Below are 24,100 nucleotides of genomic sequence, written 5' to 3' on the forward strand. Positions count from 1 at the left end.
CAGTTTATGAAGCACAGCTGTGATAAACTCACATTGAATAGTTCCACTGAACAGATGAACTACTATATTCTAGATAAGTAGAAGACTCAGGAGGTCATCAAGAAAATGCATTTCAAATATGCAACCTGACCTAGTTCAGAAACATACTTTTGAATGTGCAGTCCCTGAAGAATTGGTATATTATGTGTTTGCATTATATTTTCTGTATTCTCTACATCCTACTTTTTGGATAGATTTACATGTTTGTTCAGTACCCCAAGCAGAGTTAGCCAATCACAAATAGTGAATATTAAATACTCTATCAAGCCCTCCTATCCTGGGTTATATGTGAAGCAGTGAGAGGTCCAGTCGCCCACAGCAGGCTTTGTTTAGTGCCATCAGGGATGGCTGTCCCCAAACCAATCCCATTGCTGCAGATGGCTCTGCTGAGCCCCTGATGGCTCCTCCTGGCACTGCTGCCCCCCATGCTGATGTATGGCCCCTGCAGCTGTGCAGCTGTGACATCAGCCTTGTGTTTATGGCTAACTGTGCATCTGCTGAGCACTGAGCAAGCCCCAGCCTGCTCCTCATAACAGCAAGCTGCTGGTCAGTGTTCATAATCCAGCCAAGAGGGAAGGGTTTCTCCGTGTCCAGTGGGGCCCAGCTTGAAGCAGGGGCAAGATCAAGATGCTTACCTGTTCTTCACAGCCTGTGTACTCTCCAGAACCATCATGACCTCTTGGCTGACTTGCTGCATCCCAAAGCATTTGAAACCTGAGTGATCTCAAACAATTATTTAAAATTAAATGTGCAAAACTACATAAATCAAGCTGCTAAATGTAAAGCCAAACATCAATTTGACACGCACTTCAGCCATGCTGAAGGTAGCAGCAGCTGTAGTCACTACTGGGTTCTCATTTCATCTTGACCCTGTTCATTACCCTATGGAAAGATTCATGTTTCATTTTACTACCATGCCAACCAAAATGTTAAGCCAGTGGACATATGATCATTAAAGCTGGCTGGAAACACCATTGATTTTTTCACTGAATATAAAAGCAACTTCTAGTCCAGTTTTGTGATGGGATCTGTAGGTCTTCTCTGGAATTCTAAGAGTATAGCTAGGAGCTGAGGTTTTGAGCCAAAAAATGGTTTGGGGGATTTTTTTTCCCATCCAAAGGAGGGAAATAAAGATCAATGTTTGACTTCAGAATGTAACACAACCCCCCCCTCCCCCGCCATCCCTCGATTCTTGAGAATTTCCCTCTGTGAAGGTTTTTTCCCTTCCCCATTTTTTTCATTTAATTATGGACAAAGTCCTGTATTCAGTGAAGTTAAAATATAACTAGGACCTTGTGTTTAGATGACTGGAGGGCACTTAGCTACAATTACATTGACACAAGGGTGAATAAGTCTTCTAATGTGATCACACCAAGTGCATGTTTGGTTGTTCCTGTCACTTAGGAAAAGTTTTGCAAAATATCAGGAGCTTAGGAGAGAGGAACAAAATAGGGAGACAATACAGGGGGCTTTGGCAGGAGGATGACATAACGATGACTGTAAGATGATAATGCCAGTGGTAAAATGATTACTGATATGGGAAGCTTAAGAGGTTAATGGCAAGCAGCTAGGGATGGAGTTTGCATGGACCCAGATCTCAGATCTGATCCAATTGCAGACCAGTTCTAAAGAAAAAGACTATAAATCAGTTCAAGAATTCTAGTGAATCATGCTTTGTCCTCATGGTTTGTGATCTAACAGTTCTTGATGGAGTTACAACTGCCCTGCTCACACTCACCTGCTATTTGCTCTGTATTAGGTTAACAATAGTAAATAAACTGTGTATTGGATTTCAAGCTGACCTGTTCATGCCAAATGAATTCGTCTTGCCCACAGGCTGTCTTAATTCAAAACATATGTATTGATTTAAATTCTGTTGCTTCCATACATTAGGGTATTTTTTAGATTTTTGCCTCATCAATATTCTTCACCTTTTTGAATGGATGCATAGTTTGTTAAGGATTTGGTTCAAAAGGGTTCTCAGGTAGATGAGTGTAAGGCGGTTAAGGAGTAGAAGTGAGGTGCACTATGGTGATGTTGTACAACACTGATCCCTGTCACCTGCAACCAATATAAGGCAGTTTGTCCTTTTACAGGCACAACCTCCATTAGCATCAAAGGGAGTTTACTTTAATTGCAGGAAAGATGGGGTCCTTGTTTAGTGAAAATAAAAGTGAAGTCAGAAAAATGATAGTATGATAGTATATTTCTCATACAGCAATGTAATAGGACACAGATAGAAGTTTTCCATTTTTCCCAGACTTCTAAGGGGTGAAAGAATTGTGTATGTAATATAGAGCATCTCCTAAGAAGAAATTTTTAAAAAATCAGAACCTCATGCTAGACTCTGAACAACAAATTTAGGCCTCTAAATAAGCAGCCTGAGCTCTTCAAACATGCTGTGCTCTGCCAACCCCCACTGCTCTTAGGATACAGCTTCTAAGGCTGGACATCATTTGACTGCATGTTCTTGCAAAGAAATACTAAGAATATGCAGTAGGTCAAAGTGGCTCCTTATCTTTGTGCGGCGATAAGGGCTGCTGCTCCTCCGAGGAAACAGTGTCTTAGAAGCGGAAGGCTGCACTTCTTATCATTCAAGTGTGTGCCATAAAGGGGTAAAAATAGGGACGTTGAGGATAAGAAGGCTGAAACTAAGGCACCTGCTACCCACAGAAGGAAACTTGGGAATGAAATAAGTGAGAGTCTCTTCTGTTTTGAATACTGCAAACCTTCACTTACAGGAACAAATAATTTGCCTGTAAAGCCTCTGAGATTACTGATATGAGAAAAGGCTTCCTGGATTTAGATTCCTGACTTTATCATGCAGACAACATTCCATTTACTGAGTTTTACCGAAGTTGAAAATGTTAGAGTTGACTGACAGAATTAGATTTCAAGAGCTGTTAAACATTTGCAGGACATCCTATACTGCCACTGAAAATCCTCTAGTTTGTGACCTAAATACAGTTGATTAAATAGAAAGTTTGAAATAAGGCATTGATATTGTATCACTGTCACCAGATAATGCATAGTTCATTCAATCTCACAATATTTTAATTCAGTATTCACTCTGCCATGATATATAATGCAGGCTATTTACAAAGATTGCCATTCTTTAAATGCCAATTTTCCCTTAAAACAAGCAGCAACAACAACCAGCCCCGTACCCTGCCCCAAACCTTGTTTGTAATGGCCTTCATGTGCATCACTATTGTACAGATTTACACAGGACAGAAAAAGGGGATGTTCCTATTCTTAGAGATTCTGCCTCGTATACTACCTGCAGCCACATTCTGCCACTTTCATCCCTTCATAGTTATATATCAAAGTGGGCACACCAGCATCATCCTTATAAAGAATGGAGATTGAATCCAGTTTTGTTGGAACACAACAGGCCTTGGAGGCTTTTTTTGGATTTTGGAGATGCACCAGAGTTTGGACAATAGCATGTTTAGTTGGGGTGACATTATCTGTCAGAGGGAAGAAGCAACCTCCTTTACACTCAAAAGCCTCATAATCTTTTGGTGCAATGATCCAGGAATCCCAGCCAATCTCTTCAAAGTTCACATGGAGGGAAGTTCTCCTGCAGTGGTTGGCTCCAACACTTCTCTTGCTTCTGGAGGAATGCAGGTGGGATCCAGTGATGGCCTTTTCCTCTCCCTGCTGTTCCTCTTCAGATGAAGTGTTGTTCTTCCCCAGTTTCTTGAGCACACTTTCTTGTTCATGAACAATCATCTCGCGGAGCTCCACTTTGGTCTCCTTTGTCCCGTTGCTGCGGTCGTTGGAGAACACAATTAACAGGGGCAGGTTTTTTGTGTCAGGGGTCACACTGACATCCAGCTTCCCACAAGTAAAACCACTCAGAGCTTTAGTCTCTATAACAACCTCTAGCTTATTTTTAGTCTCCAGCTTCTCTGCCCTGACCCATCTTTTCACAGCGCTGGACACTTCGAACATCTTCCAACCACATTCCTGGATATTGTGGGAGACAAGGGAAGATTTGGTACTTCCTGGGTTTTCCCAGTGGCCATCATCTAGAACATCATAAATTACCATGTTGCCTTCCAGCCTAGAGAGAGACCCAACTTCCCTGTGACAGGAGATATAAATTCTCAGTTCAGCTCTGGTGATTTCCTCATATTGTGGAATAGAGATGTTGAAGAACAAAATGTGTTTCTGAAATGGGTTTTCTTCTGGTGAATCTAAAGAAACAACATCTGCAATAGGAAATTAAAACATGGTTACAGTGCGGCTGACTGTCCAAGTAAGTTGATTTTAAAAGACTCAGGATATATTTTGGGGATAAAATAAGAGCATTATAACACATAGCACAGCACTAAAGGGAAAAAAAAAAAAGAAAAATCCTGTCTTCTGGCCAAGTTTCAAGGGCAGAGAGTGAAAAGAGGAAATGGAAGTCCCTGGTGTTGGTAGTATTTTACTGTGATTACATAGCCAGGTGAGTGTGTGGAGGGAAGCATGAAGAGGCTGCCTAGAACAAGCTATGGATGATGCTGGGCAGTATTAAGTACATAAATATGGCAAATGCAGAGTTTTCAGATTTAGCAATTTGCTAAATATATTTTTTACACAAAGAAATTGTAAAAACCACAATGATTTCCTACTTTTCTGTTCTAATATACATATATAAGTGTCTTGAAGAACTGGCTGTGCTGAAGCTTTTGTTGTTGTCTTCAGATAAGTTTGAAAGCAGCTTAGACTGGGAGTTTGGGGAAATAGAAAATTTTTGGAAGTCCTGAATTTAAGCTCCAATGTCTATCTGAACTGGGACTTGGTGATAAACAGCCTTCCATGCCCAGGTCCCAGACTGTTCCAGGCTGCACTCCCTGAGTTTGTGTAGATTTCACATGTTTGTTTTTTGTCTGCAAATCTATGTGCAGTACCAGCAAGTCTGCCTTGGGAGGGGCAGATATTTGGCTGGAAGATCAGACTGGTAGTATTTGAAAGTCATCCCTGATGTCTATTTAGGGCACTGGATTTTAGGGCAATTTTAATTGGCTGTTGCTGCCATTTCTTCAGATCATTTACCCTGTAAAGAAGTCAGAGGGGAGAGTGAGATATGGAAACTATCATCTAGGTCCTATTGTTGAGATTTCTTTCTATTTCAGGACTAGGGACACTAATTTGGGAATCTGGAGTTCTCTATAGTGCTGTTACCTATGCATGTCTATTTTTCATATGAACAGAAACATAATTTTTCCCTGTTTCATTTTTGTAACAAGGATTGCACTTCTAACTTTTTTACTGCCTCATGGATCTTTTAAAAGTCTATTTAATGTTACATGGACAGGGATCTTGAATTTTTTCTCTTGATATAAGCATGACTAACCGTTTCCATATAAATTTTTGTTTAACCCAGACTTTTGGAGAAGCAGTGCTGTTCCTTGTTTGGATCCAGCAACAAATCTCTCAGTTGGTTGCTGTAGTTTTTAAATATGTACAGAGCCCACCAGAAAGAAAAGCTCTCTAGCATCAGTATCAATTATAGGTGATCAAAAGTTTGCATGCTAAAATAAAAACTCAGTTTGAAATATCTAGGATTGAGAAACATACTTCATGTGAACCTTGTTATTTGGTGCATCATCTTAGCTCAAGCATTTCAGAAGAGAATATTGTACAGTGAAAATATCAAAGAAGAAAATTAAAGGTAACTGCATTTTTTAAAGATTGAAAGAAACTATATAGTAAGAATGCAATCCAAAATTGTAATATTTAATTTCTAAAAAATCTGTGCAAGTTAGGAACTCAGTTTCTTCTCAATTTTAAAAGAATCTGACTATTTACTATTAATTTACTTCTTTTAAAATTGTAGTCCACATATTGAGGACTTTTCCTACCTTCAGTACTGAAGCTCCTTACAATATTGGATGCAGGGATGGAGGACTTGTCTGCAGCATATCTGTTGTATAAATCAATCATGAACTGTGGTGGCTCGTCTTTTGTCTTCACTTGTGAGGGGACTCTTGACAAATTCAAACTCCTTAGTAAATCCATCTTCATATTCTCCAAGAAAGATTTGAAGTTGAAATGGGTCTCATCTTCTGCTTCCCCAGGATGAAAGTGTGCATCAGACTTTCCCATAGCTGATAGCCTGTCCCAGTCTTCCAAAGGCTTGCCTCTTGTCAAACAAGCAATGATGTTGAAAACAGACAGCGCAGCTAATACTCCAAAACAACACATTTCTTCTACATTTACTTTCTGGTGGAGAGACAAGATGAGGGTGTTTTAGCTGATTGCCAGTCTTATTTCAATACAGACAGAGGAAAGAAGATGTAAGGCAAACAACTGGAATGCCCTTTGCAAATCACTTTCTGGTGTTCTTTTTGCAGTCTGCTTCAAACCCCAGCCTCTTGTCAGTTGTCAAGCAGATTGGTCGTACACTTGTCCTTATCAGAGTCATTGATGCCATGCTTCAGCTTCTGTTATCTAGCAAAGCTCTTAGTTAATGAAGATTCTGTAAACATCTGACAAACACATGTGGCTGGTGGGAAGGACATTGTATATTGTAAAGAATCCACATTTCACTTTAGGGTCATCTTTGCTTAATTACATTCTTCTATCATTTCCTTGCCAACACAGAGAGAAGCTTTCTTAGGGGCGCAGAAGTTTACACTGTTTTCAGCAAGACTAGAAAATACAGACCTAGAACAAAATCACTCTATTACTATTAGCAAATAACATCTCACAAATAATTTATACAATCCTTTCACATATGATTAGAAAATGCCCATTAGTTTGATGGAGACCTGTGATTCTGCAAGACGTGATCTCATGACATTACAAACAGCCTTAAAACTTCTTTCCGTTTATCAGCCAAGGGCTATTGTTTGTACACAGTGAAATATCTGTTTTGTGTCAAGTTTGCTTCATGTTGTTTGCAGGCTTGTCCATTTTCATTCCTTTGGTGTATGGGAATTTAGGCTTGTTTTTATAGTATCTTATGTAATATATTTCATAGATTCATGATGGTCAATCCAGTCCAAAAACAACCAGTCATTTTTTCAGCAACCTCAAAATGAAGACAGAACTAGGCCTTCCAAGGCCACATGGAAAGTAAAAAGTCCTTTTGAAGATACAGAAGATTATCTCTGAAGATATTGTGTGCATGAGAAGAACAGGCTAAGGCAAATGAATTTCTCAGGATGCAGAAGAAAAAACAGGTTTATTTATCTTAATGCATGTATTACGATTTAATCTAATGATATATAATTGCTTTTTCTGTACTAGTAATGTATCATTTTTTCTAAGAACAACTCAATTCATACTGTAGACCTGCCAAAGAATCTGAAGAGTATTGAGCTTTTACATTAACAAAAATCTCATTGCAAACATGTGGTCAAGATTTTGCCATTTTTGGCCATTCCTCTTGTTTTTTTGCAGTGGATACACAGCATTAAAAGTGATCTGAGACTTCTGCAATGCTTCCTTATTGTCTGTTCAAGTGATAACTTGGTTCCAAGATCCTGGTTAATTATGTTCCTATGACATAAAGTCAAAAAGGATTATTTGGCATTGATCCTGGTGTCTTGCATAGCAAGACTTACATTTTTTCAGGGCCTTTGTGTTTCCTACCTATATGCAGAGTCAAATTGCTTGTGTTTGGGTAAACATAACTTCTAAAGTGCCAACAGACTTTATCTGAACATGTCAAAGAATCAAAAATTTCTTCAATTTTTGTAGCTAAAATATTATCACCTACAGCAAAAAAAACCCTTCATGCCACGTTCATAATTTCATTGTGCCAGACTTTACCTTCTAGGCAGGAATTCTTGTAACTTTCTGGCTAGATTAAGGAGTCCCATGGCACTGACATTTTCCCATTTCAAAGTGCTTGCACAGTATAATCAAGTTACTTCTCAGTTTTCTTTCTGATAAAAAGATTGTTCTTTTGAATAACAAAAGACACTTTCTCTCCCTGTTTTGTTTTCTTTCTTTTTTGTTTCTCTCAGAATTTGAAGGTCTTCCTGACAAGGTGAAACCTAGGGCTTATATATAGCTTTTTAGTGGCAGTCCACCAGTGCCACATGCAGAAATAAAATATCCTTTCTTTATGTGGTTCACTGCTCCAGTGTGTACCTTTCCAAAGCTTTCACTGGCTGCCATTACATAGCATCATGCTGGGTGCTCAAACTGCATCACAAATCCATGACAGCCACAAAATTTTTAAGGGTTATGACTTTCAAGGGTGCAATCTTGTACTCAGTAGGAGCAGCCTCCATTCCTTGTGACTAGGCACCTGAAGTTCTGTATCTGTCTACTTTAAAATTAATTTTAATTACATAAAGTGCAGCTAGATCAAGTGATCTATATAAACACTTCTCTTCTACTGCAAATACTTTGGGGGTTGCTATATACAGACTCCAAGTGCATACAAAAAGGTGTCAAATACTGTCAGGCCAAGTGTCAGCTTCGCAGAAACTTTACAATGAACAGTTTAACTCAGTGGAAATACCTTTTGAAAACTGTTCTTTGAGGTTTGGCAGTGAGACATTTTTAAATTAATGTGATACACAAACACATTAATATTGTCCAGTGGTTTATTTTAATTATGCAACCTTGGTAAGTGAATTGAATACTCCACAAAAACTTAGGTACATTGTAGCTGTTGCTGTTACCTCTGGCAATTAAACAGTGACATGAAAGAATGAAACTGGATTTGTTTTAGAAAAAATGGGTTTTAACACTTTGCTGGCTAGTATCAGCTGTTTTCATGTTTTAGCTGTCTTTACTCATACCATTTTCTTTTAGGAGTAGTTAGTGGAATTATCTTGACCTGTGTTTATCACCAGTAATTTTCTCTATAAACTCAAGCATTGAGCAGAATGGTTTATAGGATGCTATGCTTATGGCTTTTCTGTAGGAATAATGACATTCTGACAACTGTTAAATTTTTCTTTATACGTTAGCATTACTCTATCAATTGTAGCTGAGTTTCTCATGATTTATAAAAACACAAGATTGTACATTTTTAAGGGAGATCTCTAAAAGCAACACTATACAAAGGTTTTTCCCAGTAGTTCTAGTGTAAATTACTGTAGCAATTTACAAAGTACAAAAGTACTTTGGGAGAAGAACTGGAAACTTGATCAGTGATCTTTTGTCAGTCATAACTGGCAGTCACTACAGGGAACCACAGAACTTTTTACTTCTTAGTCAGAGCTTTCTAGGAAGAATTAGCAAGAACTGCTGTCAGAGTAACCTTGCAAAGCCTCCCACGAGTGCTGAATCTTGCTTTTATGTACGTTAGCAGGAAGCACCACATTTACAAACCTCTGCTGTCTGAGAAACTGCACCACCTGAGCACAGAAAACTGGTGGCAGAAGATACCCAGAACCTCAGTAGGATAGGAGCCTTCCAGTTATTTGTTCATCAGAAGGAAGTGCGTGTACTATCCTTCTCTTTAAAAAAGCAGCTCTTAATAGCAGGAGGTAATGCCTAAGGTTAGACTGTTTCTTGAGGAGGAAGCACTCCATATCATAATTTGTGCTACTTTAGGGACTTCAGATGTTTCTTCCACCCTTGATCTCTTTATGCTATTGTACAGCAGGTGGGTGAAAATGAAGGATGTGGCAAGTGTGTCCTAGAACACGGGAACACTCAGAGTATTGACAGACACCATCATGGGAACACCAGCTCTGAAAAGACTGCTGCAGTTAAAAGGCTACCATAAATGTATCAACAGGGGATTGTGTAGGAGTTAGAGATGCAGAGACTTTATTTCTATAAAGACTTCCAATGGAACCACTGCCAAATGTTTCCCATTTTGATGTTCATTGTTTGAAAAGAAAGTTAATGAAAGTTCTGGAAAGAGTTCAGAAGAGAGCTGTGAGAAATTGTTATAAGGCTTAGAATAAGAAATCAATCTATTTAAATCTTAGCCAAAATGTAACTTGACCCTACTCTCTATACTAAAAATACACAGTGAAAGTATTTTGGATAATAGATAAAAGGGATCTAATGAAATAGGTTACAGTAAGATCCATTGAATTGAAGCTAAAGCTCATCAAATTCAGTCTAGGATTAAGCCACTGCATATGAACAAAGAGCACTAACTTTTGGAACAACTACTTGTAGTCCAGTAGAGATATTCTATCACATGAAATCTTTAAAGCCAAATTTATGCATGTTTTTCAAAGATATTCCCAAGCTTAAAACAGAAGTTCCATAATGCACGGTGCAGAAACTGCTGAGCAAGGTTCTTTGATCTGTGCTATGCAGGAGGTCAGTCTGGATGATCATAGTATTTCCTTCTGTCTTTAATCTATTGAAGTGCATTATGACAAGCTTAACATGTATTTACAAGTTTCCATCTAATTAACAGAATGTAGGAGAGTGCATTTATAGAAAAACAATCAAATATTTTTAGATACTACTGTACCTTTAATTTATTAGCTTTTGTTAAAAGCATGTAACAATCTAGAGGATATAAAGAATAATTTACAAAAATATAAATCTCGGTTATTTTATTTTAGTATTTCAACATATTACTATATTGTATGTGTTACTCAGAGAATATGTTTAACAACCTGAAATTATCCAGCAAACCAAAAATGTGGGATATTATATGTCTTTTGTTGAACAAATTATATATTAAGGAAGGGTAACCAAAAATGACTATATTAACATATTGTTTAAATGAAAACTTATGCAGTGAACTATACTTGCATCCTGAAGAAAATATACATTTTAAGCCCTTTATTACAGCATTTTTCAGTATAAATATGCATATTAAGAGTATGAGTGTTTTAGGCAAAAACTTTTTATTTGTGTACAAAAGTGATATTCTAAAATAAGCCTGCCTCTGCAAGTTCACTTCCCATCTTCTTGGTTAACTGAAGAGATAAAATAGTCAGAAAATAACACATAAAAACATATTTTAGTCCTTTGATTATGGAAAACTTTACACTTAAATTGCTCTCTAAACACCAGGTATCTTGGCTAGGTGGGTTAGGAAGGTGTCTGTAGAAGTAGTGAATTCCTGGAAGATGAATATGAGAGACAAATTACGACAGTACGGCCTATCTTTCGTGGCAAGCACGTGCATTTTTTCAGTCTTTCCGTGTGCTTTCTGTAGAGGAATTGGAGACTTGCATTGGTTCCTCAACACAACTGGATTCATTTCTCCTTTACAATTTCCCAGAGCAGTCAGGCAGGATCTGTAGGCCTTGTTAGAGATGTGTTTGTACAAACTTATCGGCAGGCACAAGTTTCAACTGACATATTGGGATATACCTTTAAAACAACATTTTTGTTCTCATCTAAGAACAGGACACTGAGTGAGCTCATTTTGTCAGGAACACAGCAGGGTTCTGGGATGCCAGGAATGATTCCTACTGCTTTCACGATGCTCTGAATTGTAGCATGATTTGATGGCCGGACAATCTAGAACAGAGAAGGAAATAGTTATAGCTTCATTTATGAGCAGTCACTTTCCTAGGTGGACTTGGTTTAGGCAGTCAGTTTCCTAGGTGAACTTGGAAAATCACAACAATTATGCAGCTGTTTGTTTCTCAATAAAGCAAATACGTCATTGTTTGACTTACAGGACCATGCAGCACAGCCAGTCCCTCACACTTCCAGCTTTCCTGAGCTGGATGTATCCAACAGATATTTGTGTTCCTTAGGCTACCTTCATAAATACCAGAGGAGGGCACTGGTGGCACAGCCAGCAGCCAGAGGCCTGAAGAAAAATGTCCCTGAATGTACCTGCTACATGCTGGAGACACACATGCAGGAGAAGAAGCCTGAGCTGGGGCAAAGTTCTCAGTTGCTTGGTGCTATATTTTGTTTTCTTAACCTCTTGTCTGACTTAGACCGAGGTTAAGATTTGTTACTATAAGTATTTCCAAAATAACTATCCCTATGTTCCAACAGAATTTTTTCTCATGTATGCTAACCCGAAATTAGTTACTTTTTCCTGAGTAATCACTCTTTTAAAAGAGCAGAGTACTCCAGAAGTAGAGTCCACAGGAGAGAGTATAGAATAGTCAAACACCCTGACAGAGCCTTTCTGATCACAACTGCATGACAAATAGTTAATATCTGTGGTCTTTGCTTCCCTCTGCCTTCATCACCAGGTTTGTTTTTTTTTTCCCCATGGGCTATCCTCAAACTGGAAGAAGGAAAAAAAGGCTGGGAGGCTGGGGAAAGTATGAAGTGAGGATTCACAGCAGCTGTTTGGGGTTATAGCCACAAAAACCATGGTTTTCCATTTCAACATGAAAAATTATGTAGCCCATGGATAGAACAAAGGAGTTATTTCTAGGATAATTCAGTTTTGAAACTTTTGCATTAAGTGTAACATATCAGCAAATCAGATTCAAATCTTAACAGCTATTAAGGCTTTCAGATCCTCCTTAACTAAGCCATTATATGGAGTAACTATGACATCTGCCCTTGACCCTTCGATACATGTCCTTATAGTCAAGTCCCAACAAGTGACCAATCCTGCACAGTGCCTTTCTGTAATTAGCATATGTTAGCATAATTAGCAACAGCTTGCTCTCTCTTCATTTTCAGATTTCAAAGCCATCCACAGACAAGCAGAACGGAGGTGGTTTCAGCTTCTGTGTGAAGTAGAGATCAGTTTCTACCCATGTTGGTCATGTCAGCATATGTGGACAGCAAGAGAGAGACAGGACATTTTGTGTGTTTAAGCAACTGTAGAGTATAGAAATTCAAAGAATTAGCGCTTCTAGAATAAAGTTCTTAATTTAGCTTTTACAAAAAACCTTTTGAACAGTTCCTAGCACCTGTGTTATTTCATGTTGTTATTTGAAACAGTCACTGATCACAATGTGCTACTGAGACAGCATTTATTGCCCCCATGCAGTGGATAGCCATCATCGCCCTCATGGCCAGTTCCTAACTTACAGGATTCCTGGCTATGAACCTGCAGAAGATCCTACAAGGATCTTCTCCCACTGTGCAGACTCTAATATCTGCAAGGAACAAAGACATATGAACACAGTCTATCTAGACTGAGCAGCTGTTTCCCAAGACAATGACACTAATTATGTTTCTAATGCCTGAATGTGGACATGCTATGCACAAAAGTTCTTAGAAAGGAAAATGCTTGTGATAGACCAGTACTCTGTATGGAATCTGGCTGCCTGAGCCCTAAATCCACAGCAGAGCCAGACAGCACACCCATCCCACATCCAGCCAGGGTCTGAATTTTTCCAGCCCTTCTGGAAACCTGGCATCGGTGCTCAGTGATCATGGTTTAGGCTTCACATTTAACTTTGTCCCAATGTGCTAAAGTAGAAAGCTTGAAATAATTAGTTGCATGCCCAGTAATAATGGCACTGAGAAAGTGCTAATGTTTTAAATGCTGGCTGCTAAGTCATATACAACACACCAGGTTCTATGACATGCAGGACTGGAATTTGTTTGGCAAATGCAGCGCTGCAGCCAGCCATACATATAACCTAGTGTTCCTCCTCACAGTTCAGGGAATAGTAAGTGAACTTACTATGAGAAGATTTGTACCTAAGCTGTTGAGTATCTATCTAAATCAAGACCCACAATTATTAAAGTGGATGTGCAGATACTAAAGAAAATGTGATGATCCCCAACATGCCAGGTATGTAATTCTATCGCCACAGCTCTAAAAGGGTACTTTGGAAATAAGGAGTCTGTTGTCCACCATAAGTTGACTGTGTAGACCAAGTCCTTATGAATAACTTTAATCTGGCCTTTGATACTTTCCTGACTTAGAGCATATGTGAAAGAACAAATTTCTTCCTCAGTAATATTTATCAATTCTCATGCTCTGAACTGAATCTTCTTTCATGCTGGTCTTCTCTCTCTCTTCCTTTTGAAACAGTCATTTAAAAAAGCTACACCTTTGAATCTGCTTCTTTTTTTCCCCTCTTAAAAATACAAAGCTAACAAGTAGTAGACCTCTTTCAAAACAAACCTAATCAATGTATGTGTATCAAATCCAGAATTCCCAAATCTACTGTGATTTAGTTTCTCCAGTGGCGGGTATTTTTTTTTGGGGGGGGGGGAGATAGTGTTTTGGTTTTTTTTTCAATTGCGTTTTTGTTTTCCTTATTTTGGTTTTTGTGTATCAAGATATTAGTGAAAGGGAATCCCAGTTATATATATCAAGTATTTGCTTATATTTCTAGATAAGATATTAAGTAAGTGATCAATGTAAGCTTATTTAACTATTCAAGCTAGAAATGAATCCTCTCCATTCTGGCCCTACCAGCTTTTGTGTAATGCTGTTTTGCTCACAAGAAGCCAGATGTGTTAAATGCATCTTTTTTGAAGGGTGGGGTTGTTGTTTGGTTGGGGATTCTTTTCTTGGGTTTATGTTGTTGTGTGTGAATAGTCCATTAGACTGTGAGTCTATGGCAAAGGACCCATATTCTCAGGCTGTCGTTTGGTTTGTGTAAGTTATATGGTGATTATGTTGCATGATCAATTTGTGCTACAACAACAAAGTGAAGTTGTATGTGAGTCTGTACAAGCTTTAATTTTTGCCAGACCATGTATCAATTTATGTACACCTGGCTCAGCATTGGCCAGCTACACAAGAATATGTGGTCTGATTTGTACACCCTGCCATGAAGTCTGGATTTCCACAGTTCCTGGACTTAAAACTAGCCTACATATCTACTCTTCCTGGAATTATACTACTTGTTTCAACACAAACAGACATCAATCTCCCTGGATGTAAAGTAGGGCAGATTCCTGTTTCAGAGCCTTGAAATGCTGTGCTGTACAGCACCATTCTTTATTTATGTGCCAAATGACCACACACAAAAATGTCAGTCGAACAAATAATCAGGCCATTTGTAGGCAGATTGTAAAAGAATTACAGTTTCTAAATATGCAGGTTATGCAGTGCCTCAGATCCTCCCCTCTATCTTTACTTGAAAGCCTTATAAAATCCTAAAACTTCTTGTCCAACACAGGATTACCAACCTTTCTACTTCTTGTCATAGAGCAGAGTGGGAGTGAGACAAATGTTTGCCTCTCCACTGGCAAATTTCAGGCTGCTTCTATAGGAGGAATTGAGTATGCTTACTTTAGAGTGCTAGAGCCAGTTTTGTGGCATTTCTAGACACATAAGGTAAATCAACGTTTTTGTTCCAGAAGGATTATCTAACATTTTTAGAATTTAGATACACAAATACAATCTTAATCACTATTATTGTTTTCAAAAGTGACAAGCGGTTTCCTGAAGTTAAAAATGCTTCCGTGTAACTACTCCTTATTTTTCTTCTAAAGTATTACAAGTGGAATCTGGAAATATGCTGATAGAGTAGCTTATTTTAATATTAGCATATAATACTTCATACTTCTGCCACTACAAAAGAGTATTCATATGGTTTAGTGTGTATAATCATATTTTCATAAGCTACAAAAGTCATGCTATGGTTTCAAGGTATGAAAAATTATAAGATAAACCTATTTTTTCCTATAAGATAAATGATTTTTTCCTATTTTTCAGATTAGGAAATCAAATTGAATTTGAAGAAAAGTGGCAAACTTTTTGCACTCTGATGACTAAGTTGATGGAAATAATATTGTTAAAATTCTCTAGGTCAAGGCAACAAAACACAATGAAAAAGGTAAAAATCTAAAGGAAATTCTAATTAAAGAAGTAGTTGAATAAGCAGAACAGTAGGCCTACTGTTTACAAGCTGACAAGAATAAAAAGACATACTACCTTGGGCATTGGAAATTCACATGCACCTGCACAGTAGTAAGCATCAAATGATTTGGGAGATATGATCCATTCATTCCAGCCAATATCAGCAAAGTCAACTTTCATGTATCTTCTTGAACAAATCCTTGGCTCATTCCATTGTTTTCGCCTTGCTTTCTTCATTGTTTTCTCATCAAAATTTAGCACCTGAGACTTTTTAAGTGTTTCTGTATTTTCTTGCCCTTTTCTCCTTCGATCTTTGCGTGAGGCTTTTGGTTTCAAGGATCTGTAGGCATTCTCCCATATGTCATGTTTGTTGTATTTATTGTTGTTATAATCTACTTCTGGCAACTCATTGTTCTGAATTGACCTAGCGAGGTAGGTATCCCTCCTAACTCGAGTATCAGTAGAAGCATTAGGGGACAGATTTGGGTCCCCGTCATTGGGAGGGAACGGATCATAACGCTGTAGGGTGCCTGCCACACTGTTAGGTTCAGAGATGGCAAGATCATTGGCATAAACTAGTATATAAGGTAAATGGCTGGCAACTTGTTCGGGGAAGCCCTGGTGCTTCTCCCCAGAATTAAGCTCAGCGCAGAGAATGAGCTCTCCAGCTCGTTTTGATTCTTTTACAATGTGTGAAATGTCCTTTGCATGCCAAGCCCCTCGCCTTTGAAGAAGCACAGTGATGTTCCCTTTCACTAGTCCATAGGCAGAATTCTGGTGAATGCTTTGGAACACTAGGTTGAGCCGTAGGACTGGAGGCAGGTGAAGGAGGCGGCAGGATGAGTTCTTGGACCGTTTACAAAACACCTCCCGGTGCCGAGGGCGTTTGTCAGCATAGAAGTGAAAAGTGGCAGCAAGGATCATTTCTGAATCCTGCATGGATGTCAGATTGAAGCAGTACAAGGGCTTCTGGGCCAAGAATTCTGCAAGAGAGAAAGGAAAACATGGATGTATATATGAGACCAAAAATGGTAGTCAAATCTTATTTCCATTTAAGTGAATTAACAAATTTTACTTTTCATTTACATCAAATCATTTAGTGTAGTGAGCTTGTCACTTCAGCTTAAAGCTATGGTGTGTAAGAGGAGGAAACAACTTAACTATTTAATAACAATATTACAATATTGTAATTGTAATTGAGAATGTCCAACATATATCTTTTGTACACATGAGGCATAAAATTCTTTCCAGAGATTTTTAGTTTCAGACTGCCTTTCATTCTAGGTAGACAAGAAAAGCAATCCTTGATTGTATTTTATTTACAACAAAGTCAGGCTCAGAGAAGTTGTCAAATTTACCTGCAGCAGAGCTCAGAGAAATACCTTGCTGAAACCAGTACTAGCAGAAACCAGGTTTACAGTTAATATTCAAGATTGTCTAATCTAAAGCTGACTGCAGATTCCTGAAAGATGTCTGGGTGCTAGCTCTGTGGGCAACAGCTCATCATCTGCAAGAAGTGCACATGAAACATTTCATAAGGGGCCTGGCAGTAAGCAGCATGACACATTTTGGGGGTCATTACTCCTCTGAGCAATCCTCCATTCCAGTACACATAATGTAGGAGCTTTGTTTAAAGTACTGTAAAACACACTTGGTTTCTAAGGCTTGTGTTTAGATCTGCATGAAGTTAGTGACAAATGCTATTGAACAGGAGCTGACTCTTCTAAAAAGAAACTGCTTCTTTTTAGCTAGTTGAACAGTTTGTGCTCAGTTTACATCTTTACCCTCGTTTCGAGGAAGATGAGCAATTTTACACTAGTAACTGCTTACACCATGTTTATTTAAACAGTAGAAACCTCTCTTAGTGTGTTAAAATGTAATCCCATCCCAGCATAAAAAGATGATGCCTTAATAGTCTATTACTGTGAAAAGTTGCCTTTGTTTTTTTACTAGCTCAACAGTATATGGGAAAGTGGTAGCAGAACCAAGAAGTGATTCCTGCTCTCCCAAACTCACACCACTACTTAGAATGCATCAAAGGATTACAGTCAGTAAATTTGCATCTTTAATTAACTCAAGTGGACCAACCCTTTGGCAGTCCTGTTTGACATACCTGAAAATTTTCTAGTAGAAGGAAGTAAAAAACCACCCCAAACCAAACAAAACCCAGCAAATGCAATAGCCAGGCTTCCCAGAAACATTTAGGTTTGTTTTTCAGTGCACTACGGATGATGAGCCACAGAAATTTTGGCAACAACAGAAAGGCAGTACTGTTAACTGCCACCTGTTGGAACATTCTGTCTTTAAAACACAGATTCATTTGAAAGAAGGACATGAATAGTGCTACACCTTACTAAATTGGTGGTTGCTATCTACCCGTTAGTGCTGGACAGAACCATGATTTGGACTAAAAAACCAGCAAATTAGCATGCTCATTATTCCTAAACCCACACAGGCAATTTTGGAATAGTAATGTTCAAGTATGCAATTTCCATCTATACTATCTGTATTTTGTTCCTGATACAGAGAAGTGGAACAGCTTGCACTGATGTGGCAAGAGCCGATTTATTTCTGTCAGTTCAGGCAGGACAGGATTCCTATTAGTAAGCTTTTAATCAACACTAGTCATATGTACAGGTGCACATACCATGAAAAAACTTAAGGGTTTAGAATTTATTCAAGTCTTTAAAGCACAGAAATTTCACAAGGCTACTAGATGATTTCTCAGGCCAAGGAAGAGAGTAAATATAATACTTTCTTTAGAACACCAGGCTTTATTATTGCATGTTCATTTCAGAAGGCAGATGTTTCTAAAAAGACATCTATCTACTGGTTGTCTCCACCCGAGCTGTGTACAGTTGAATTTAAAAATATTTCTTCTAGTAGTAAAATGCTCCAGGCACCATCAGCTCTGTAGTTACTGCTGTGAAGCACAAGCATTGTTGGGATAAAGACTTTTCAAACACCAGCATCTCAGGGTTTCAGAAAGGAAGGTAACTTGTAATGATCAGAGAAAGGGAGGTTGAAGTAATCTAAAACAATTCTGTACTCTAGAATGAAACACACCCTTCAAAAGTCAAAACTCTTTGTAAAACAGAATGAGAATCTATGAATCTGCAGCTATTGAAAAGCCAGAAACCAGGAAGTACAGACTTGTTAGGAATTTAGAAGATTTCGGTTTTGGATGGAGCACAGTTATATTTCCATATTGCATAAGTTCACTCAGGCTTTCACCAACTTGTCAACCACACAGTGTCAGTCTTGATTTGGTTTTCTTGCACGTATGCATTATGATACAGTCTTAATTAAACAATGCTATTTTCTACTATTCATTAAGGTCTTTGCTTTGTTACCACAGAGGATGCATCGTGTTCAGGAATGAGTCTGAGCTGCAAGGGGGTCAGTATATGGGGAAGTTTCATGGTTAGGCAGTAAATTGCTGCCATGAAGATTAATTCCCCTCAATCTGAGCAATGGAGGTGAAGTTGGACAATAACTTAATATTTCATGTTTGATCGCAAACCAATTATGACTTGACTAACTTCAGCCAGTTGGTGCTGTTTTCTAAAGCTACAAAGTTCCCTGAAAACTGGAAAGCACCTAAAGAAATAAGAAACATGAGAAATTAGTTTGCAGACCATCTCTCAGCTCCTTATAAAAAAATCATGAACCCTTGTGAACACATGTAGAGGTGAGAGAAGGTGATCATTTGTTTGTGAAGTACGCCTTCTGAAGAGGTGAGTACTGCTAAAGGAACAAAAAAAAGAGCTGTATTTGGGCTACATGCAAACAGCACATGCATTTACATTTCAAGTGCCTCACATCGAATATGCAAAAATATTACACATTCCATAGCTCTATACCCTCTAAGGAGCAGGTAGGATGGCAATATAACTGGGTGGTTGAGGGGAACTCAATAATGCATATTGACAAAGGACAAATGTCTGGATCAACATTTTGTATCTCTGGAACCTTCATCTTGACAACTCTAAGTAACCTGAATGCTTGAGTGTCACCTAACAAACAGCTTGAAACAGCACCACAGGAACAGACAGTTACAGATTTTCTGAAAGGTAAGTGATAAAAGAAGTAAGCTTGGGATAATGAAAATTATTGTGTAGTCTGTTTTGCTTATTTCAATAGGACTGCAATTATCATCTGTGTTTTATAAAGAATGGATGGTCCACGCATCTTGTTAGTAAAACGTGCCAATTTCCTCTTTCAGAAGGAAACAGAATTTCTCAGAGAAGATAAATGTGGTGGCAGATAAGGTTTCTCTCTCCTCCCTCATCTTGCATCATTCTATGGTACATTTTAGAGTGTTTAGCACTAGCTTGATGAACACAGTTCCAAGGAAGAGTGCAGAGGAACTTCTGCTTTCATGGCATGCTATTTGGGAAAGATGGGATCCAGTAAAGAAGGCACATAGATAAGATACAGGATAAGACATGAGTTTTGGACATAGATATGCCTTATTTCCATTGCAGGGAAAGCCAAGTTAGTTAATTTTGGGCCTGTCTGCCTTGGTTGCATGATCAGACAAATGAGCAAAATAATATTGATTTGTATTTGACCAGCACAGCCTATCTGTGGGCAGAAAATGCAGCTATTTTAGTTTTTTTAAAACAGAATTACAACTTAGACTACTTTGATGCAAGTAGTGTGTGCATCAGATTATTTGAAAAATTATAAAAAATTCTTGCTTTGTCCCCAAATCCCTCTTGTAGCCCAAGGCCTTATTTGTGTGACAGCCAGTATTAGCTGCTCAGTTCACAGAAAAACATAAGTGTTAACAGTAGGTCATGAAAACCATCCACAGTGCAAGCTCCTTCCTATCCCCTATTATAGCAACTGCTAGGTAATGATCTAGAGCATGACAATTTATTTTTCTTCTAAGTGCCTCCAATTGCTTTAGACAGTAACTCCTAGATTTTTAGACATTTTCATTAGCCTCTTACTCTTCCATGGAGTTTCCCCCTCCTTGAATATGATTGATTTTTAGTATTACAATTGACATAGGATAGAAATTAAACTGGGGTGCACAAGAGAATATGAATTATTGTGCAACATTATAGTAATCACTCCCTAAACCACTGTATGCTGCATTGTACTCTATACATGAGAGTTAAGTGGAGGAGAAATAGATTAGTGCAAAATTTGCTTTTGTGAGTTTCAATCCATCTGATTTATCTAAATAGAATAATGAATGTTTCTGACAAGGTAGTAACAACTTGTTGTCTGGAAACTTATGCAGTTCTTATTTTAAGAACTAAGATCTTATTTACAGTCTGTAAGCGTTAACCAAAGAAGGAAGATGTTTTCCAGAAAAGAATTTGCATTTCCTTGGCAAAGGATAACAAATGTATGGACTATTAACTAGGCAAACCTCCTTTTTATTATTTGACGTAATATCGGGATAACGAAAGTGTAGTTTTGACACAATACATACATTTCTCCACCCTCATAAATAAGCCAAGCAAAACCGGGGAGAGGGAGGTCAGGTATGTGTCGTCTCAGGTTCAGGCAGTGCAAGGAGTTTAAGATGCCGATCAATTTTAGGCGGTCCTGTAGGCGGCACTCTGCCTAGCAGGAACTTCTGAGGCTGCGAGAGGAGCCGGGCAGAGGACCAGTGCCCGGAGCCCTCGCTACTAGGTTTATGCTCCAAGTATTTCTGAACAGATCTTTTGGCCCAGCGCGATGTGCGCTGGGAACGGCGCTTCTTTTACCGCTGGTTTGCATCCACAGCAACGGAGACTTTCCCAGGGGAAGTACTCTCGGGAAGGGAAGGGAGCCAGGGAAGGTGGGAAGCCTCGCAAAGCGAGTGGCGACACCCTGTCCGTGTGGGCAGCAAGGGACCCCTCGGCATTCACCCAGAGCGGCACCCCCCGCAGTCAGGGACAACCTCGCCGCAAGCCCGTCGCTTTAAAGCGAAAGAGGAGCGAGGGGGCTCCAGCCGTGCCCCCGCGCCCGGCCCGTCTTACCCGGCCTGGCTCTGAAGCTGCGGACCGTGTTGCCGTCGCCGGGCCGGCTCCCTTCCCGGTTGTACTTCTCGTAGAGCTTAAGCATGTGGACAGCTACCATGTCCTGAGCGATGCTGCCCAGCGCAGGGGGCGGCGAAGAGCCGCGGCGGGGGTCGCGGCCGGGGGCGGCCGAGGCCGGGCCGGCCGGCGGCGGGACGGGGCAGGCGGGCGGGCCGCCGGCGCCCTGCCCCTCAGGCGAGCGGCAGCCCCCATGGCCCAGGGCCCACAGCAGGAGGCAGCAGGTCAGGCGGGCGGCCATCGGGGGATGCTGCGGGCGGGCGGCCGGGCGCGGAGCGGCGGCGGCTGGGTGGCTGCCTGCGTCTGGGTCTCCCGGTTGGCCCTGCCGCACCGGGGCGAGGGGGCGGCGGGGCCAGGGAGGAGGAGGGAGGGTGGGGGCGGCCCCCCCCGCCGCTGATGCCGCCTCCGCCGGGCCAATCCCCGGGCCCGGGGGCGAGGAGCTGCGGGCCGGGGGCGGCGGAGCGGGGGCAGCCCCAGTGCTCCGGGTGCGGGGCCACTGCGGGAGGGGACGCTGCACTTCTCCGACGTGGGGCTTCCCCGCTCCTTAAAGCCTAGCGGGAGAAGGGTCTAAATTAATTAGCGCCCAGCTGCTGATGAGAGACACATGTCACCGCCGCCGCCGCGGCACGGAGCGCTGCGGCAGGACGGCACCTTGGCTGCCTGCGCCAGCCGGGAGCCGGGGGGAGTGAAAACCATTTCTGAGAGACAGAAACATTAGATACCAATTAAAGCGGGCAAGCGGTGAGGGGACGGAAGGGTGAGTGGGCGGCAGGGGCAGCGGCAGCATGACAAGGGAAGGGTGTGCATATACGAGCCGAAAGTGCAGGAGTCTTCGCTTTTCCTCTCTGCTGGCAGCACTGACAGTGCTGTCTTGTGAAGGGAGCGCTGTGAATAGTGTTTATTTCAAGGACCCCTGAGAAAAGAGAAGTCCCCGTGGGTCCGTGCTCTAGAAGACCCAGTGTGAGCTAGCCGGGAGTGCAACAAGGGTCACTGATAATTCCAAGCAGATACTTAAATGGTCGGGGTTAAAGGGGCTGTGCATGGGTAAACTTTCGGCATTGGACTATTTCTATGTGTGGTTTGAAGGAGGAGAATACTGGTGTGGATTTCTGAAGGATTTACATGGCTTAGGTCGGAGGGGGTTGATTTAAAAGTGAATGGTGCATGTTGCACTTATTCATCATGTGACACAGGTACTTCTGAATCATAGTCATGTAGCGGGTATAAATGCTGGTGCAATGAATAGCACTTCTAAAGACAACCCATAAGGAGAGGGGTATATTCTAAGGGAATTTTAAAATTCTGCCTCCTTTTTAAAACCTTTTTCTCTAGTAGCCAAGGCAGATACTTTTCCTGGACATTATACAAAGCAATAATTGAAAAAATTGTTGGAAAAAGCTACTGTTGCTGTGTATAACACAACTCCTTTGTACTTTTTTTTTTTAACCTTGGAGTGTCAAGTCTGAGCAGATACCATTGAAAGCCTCTGAACCACAAGTTTGTAGTTTTTGGATCATAGCAAAGAAAGGTTTGATTCATTTTTAAAATTAGCATCAGGCCTCAGTGCTCTGTGCCCTTTGAATGTGTGAAACAAACAATTTGCAAATACAAATTTGCCCAAATGTACATTGCTAAAGTATCAAACCTCCTATTAATTAATCTTTGCTTATAAGTAAGCCAAACTACCCTTTGATGCTTTTTTTTTTTTTTCTCCATGGTAGCATGCTCATGACCTCCACTGGGGGTGTGAGCGAACCTTTTGTTGTTTGTGGTTTTTGTCTGTACTGTTTCTATACAATCAAGGTCCTGTGAAAAGGAGGAAGAGGCAGCAGGAGGTAGAAACAAGCTGGGCTATTTTGGACCAATGTCCCATTAAAATGTTCTCCCTCTCCTTAACTCACTCCAAACTTCTATTCAGGCATACACTTTGTATCAGTCTTTAACCTGCACTAAAACCTGTAGGACACTGATACTTTGACATTGTTGGGAAAGAATTGAAGAATCAACCAGGGATGGCTAATATTTCTTGCCTTATTTTATTGCAGAACAGCAGGAATTCAAAGTCTTTAAAGCTCTGGTACTTTGACTCTTTTATGCAGCTGAGATGATGAAATAAAAATGTGTTTGGTAAAGGAATTCAAATTAGCACTGGGTCACATAATTCCCCTGTTCTGAATATGGCCAATCAATGGCATCTCTAAGGCATCTAGAGGCAAGAGCTATGCAATTTCTGCTCATGCAGAATAATATTCCTAGCGTGGAAATTTCTGCTAATTAAAGCTCTTGCCAAGTAGAGTCTTTTTTCTTTTTCTTTTTTTCTTTTCTTCTTCCCTTCTTAAATAGCTTAAGTCAAAGCTTTGCAAGCCAGGACTTGGAGAAAGTCTCCTTATAGTTA

At 40.1% G+C, this 24,100-nt stretch overlaps 2 protein-coding genes across 2 annotated transcripts; both read right to left on the minus strand.

Moving 5' to 3' along the window:
* Positions 1-3,080: 3,080 nt before the first annotated feature.
* Positions 3,081-8,446, minus strand: GDF2 (growth differentiation factor 2). The gene is made up of 2 exons (XM_064430760.1): positions 5,895-8,446; positions 3,081-4,256 (listed from the first exon to the last, which is right to left on the minus strand). The coding sequence occupies exons 1-2, from the start codon at positions 6,235-6,237 to the stop codon at positions 3,316-3,318; spliced, it is 1,284 nt and encodes a 427-aa protein (XP_064286830.1). The 5' UTR covers positions 6,238-8,446; the 3' UTR covers positions 3,081-3,315.
* A 134-nt stretch (positions 8,447-8,580) lies between these two features.
* On the minus strand, positions 8,581-22,296 carry GDF10 (growth differentiation factor 10). Its single transcript, XM_064430751.1, has 3 exons — positions 21,649-22,296; positions 15,743-16,650; positions 8,581-11,439 (listed from the first exon to the last, which is right to left on the minus strand). The coding sequence occupies exons 1-3, from the start codon at positions 21,944-21,946 to the stop codon at positions 11,248-11,250; spliced, it is 1,398 nt and encodes a 465-aa protein (XP_064286821.1). The 5' UTR covers positions 21,947-22,296; the 3' UTR covers positions 8,581-11,247.
* Between the last annotated feature and the right edge of the window lie 1,804 nt (positions 22,297-24,100).

Source organism: Passer domesticus, chromosome 8, assembly GCF_036417665.1.
Source record: "Passer domesticus isolate bPasDom1 chromosome 8, bPasDom1.hap1, whole genome shotgun sequence".
Lineage (NCBI taxonomy): Eukaryota > Metazoa > Chordata > Aves > Passeriformes > Passeridae > Passer > Passer domesticus.

Bases quoted from the DNA above. Each gene is read 5' to 3' on its own strand.
- GDF2 (XM_064430760.1), bottom strand. From the start codon at position 6,237: ATGTGTTGTTTTGGAGTATTAGCTGCGCTGTCTGTTTTCAACATCATT. The intron at 4,257-5,894 runs GTAGGAAAAGTC...TTCCTATTGCAG, and splicing joins AAGGAGCTTCAGTACTGAAG to ATGTTGTTTCTTTAGATTCA.
- GDF10 (XM_064430751.1), bottom strand. From the start codon at position 21,946: ATGGCCGCCCGCCTGACCTGCTGCCTCCTGCTGTGGGCCCTGGGCCAT. The intron at 16,651-21,648 runs GTAAGACGGGCC...TCTCTCTTGCAG, and splicing joins CAGCTTCAGAGCCAGGCCGG to AATTCTTGGCCCAGAAGCCC. The intron at 11,440-15,742 runs GTAGTATGTCTT...TCTCTGTTCTAG, and splicing joins GTGAATTTCCAATGCCCAAG to ATTGTCCGGCCATCAAATCA.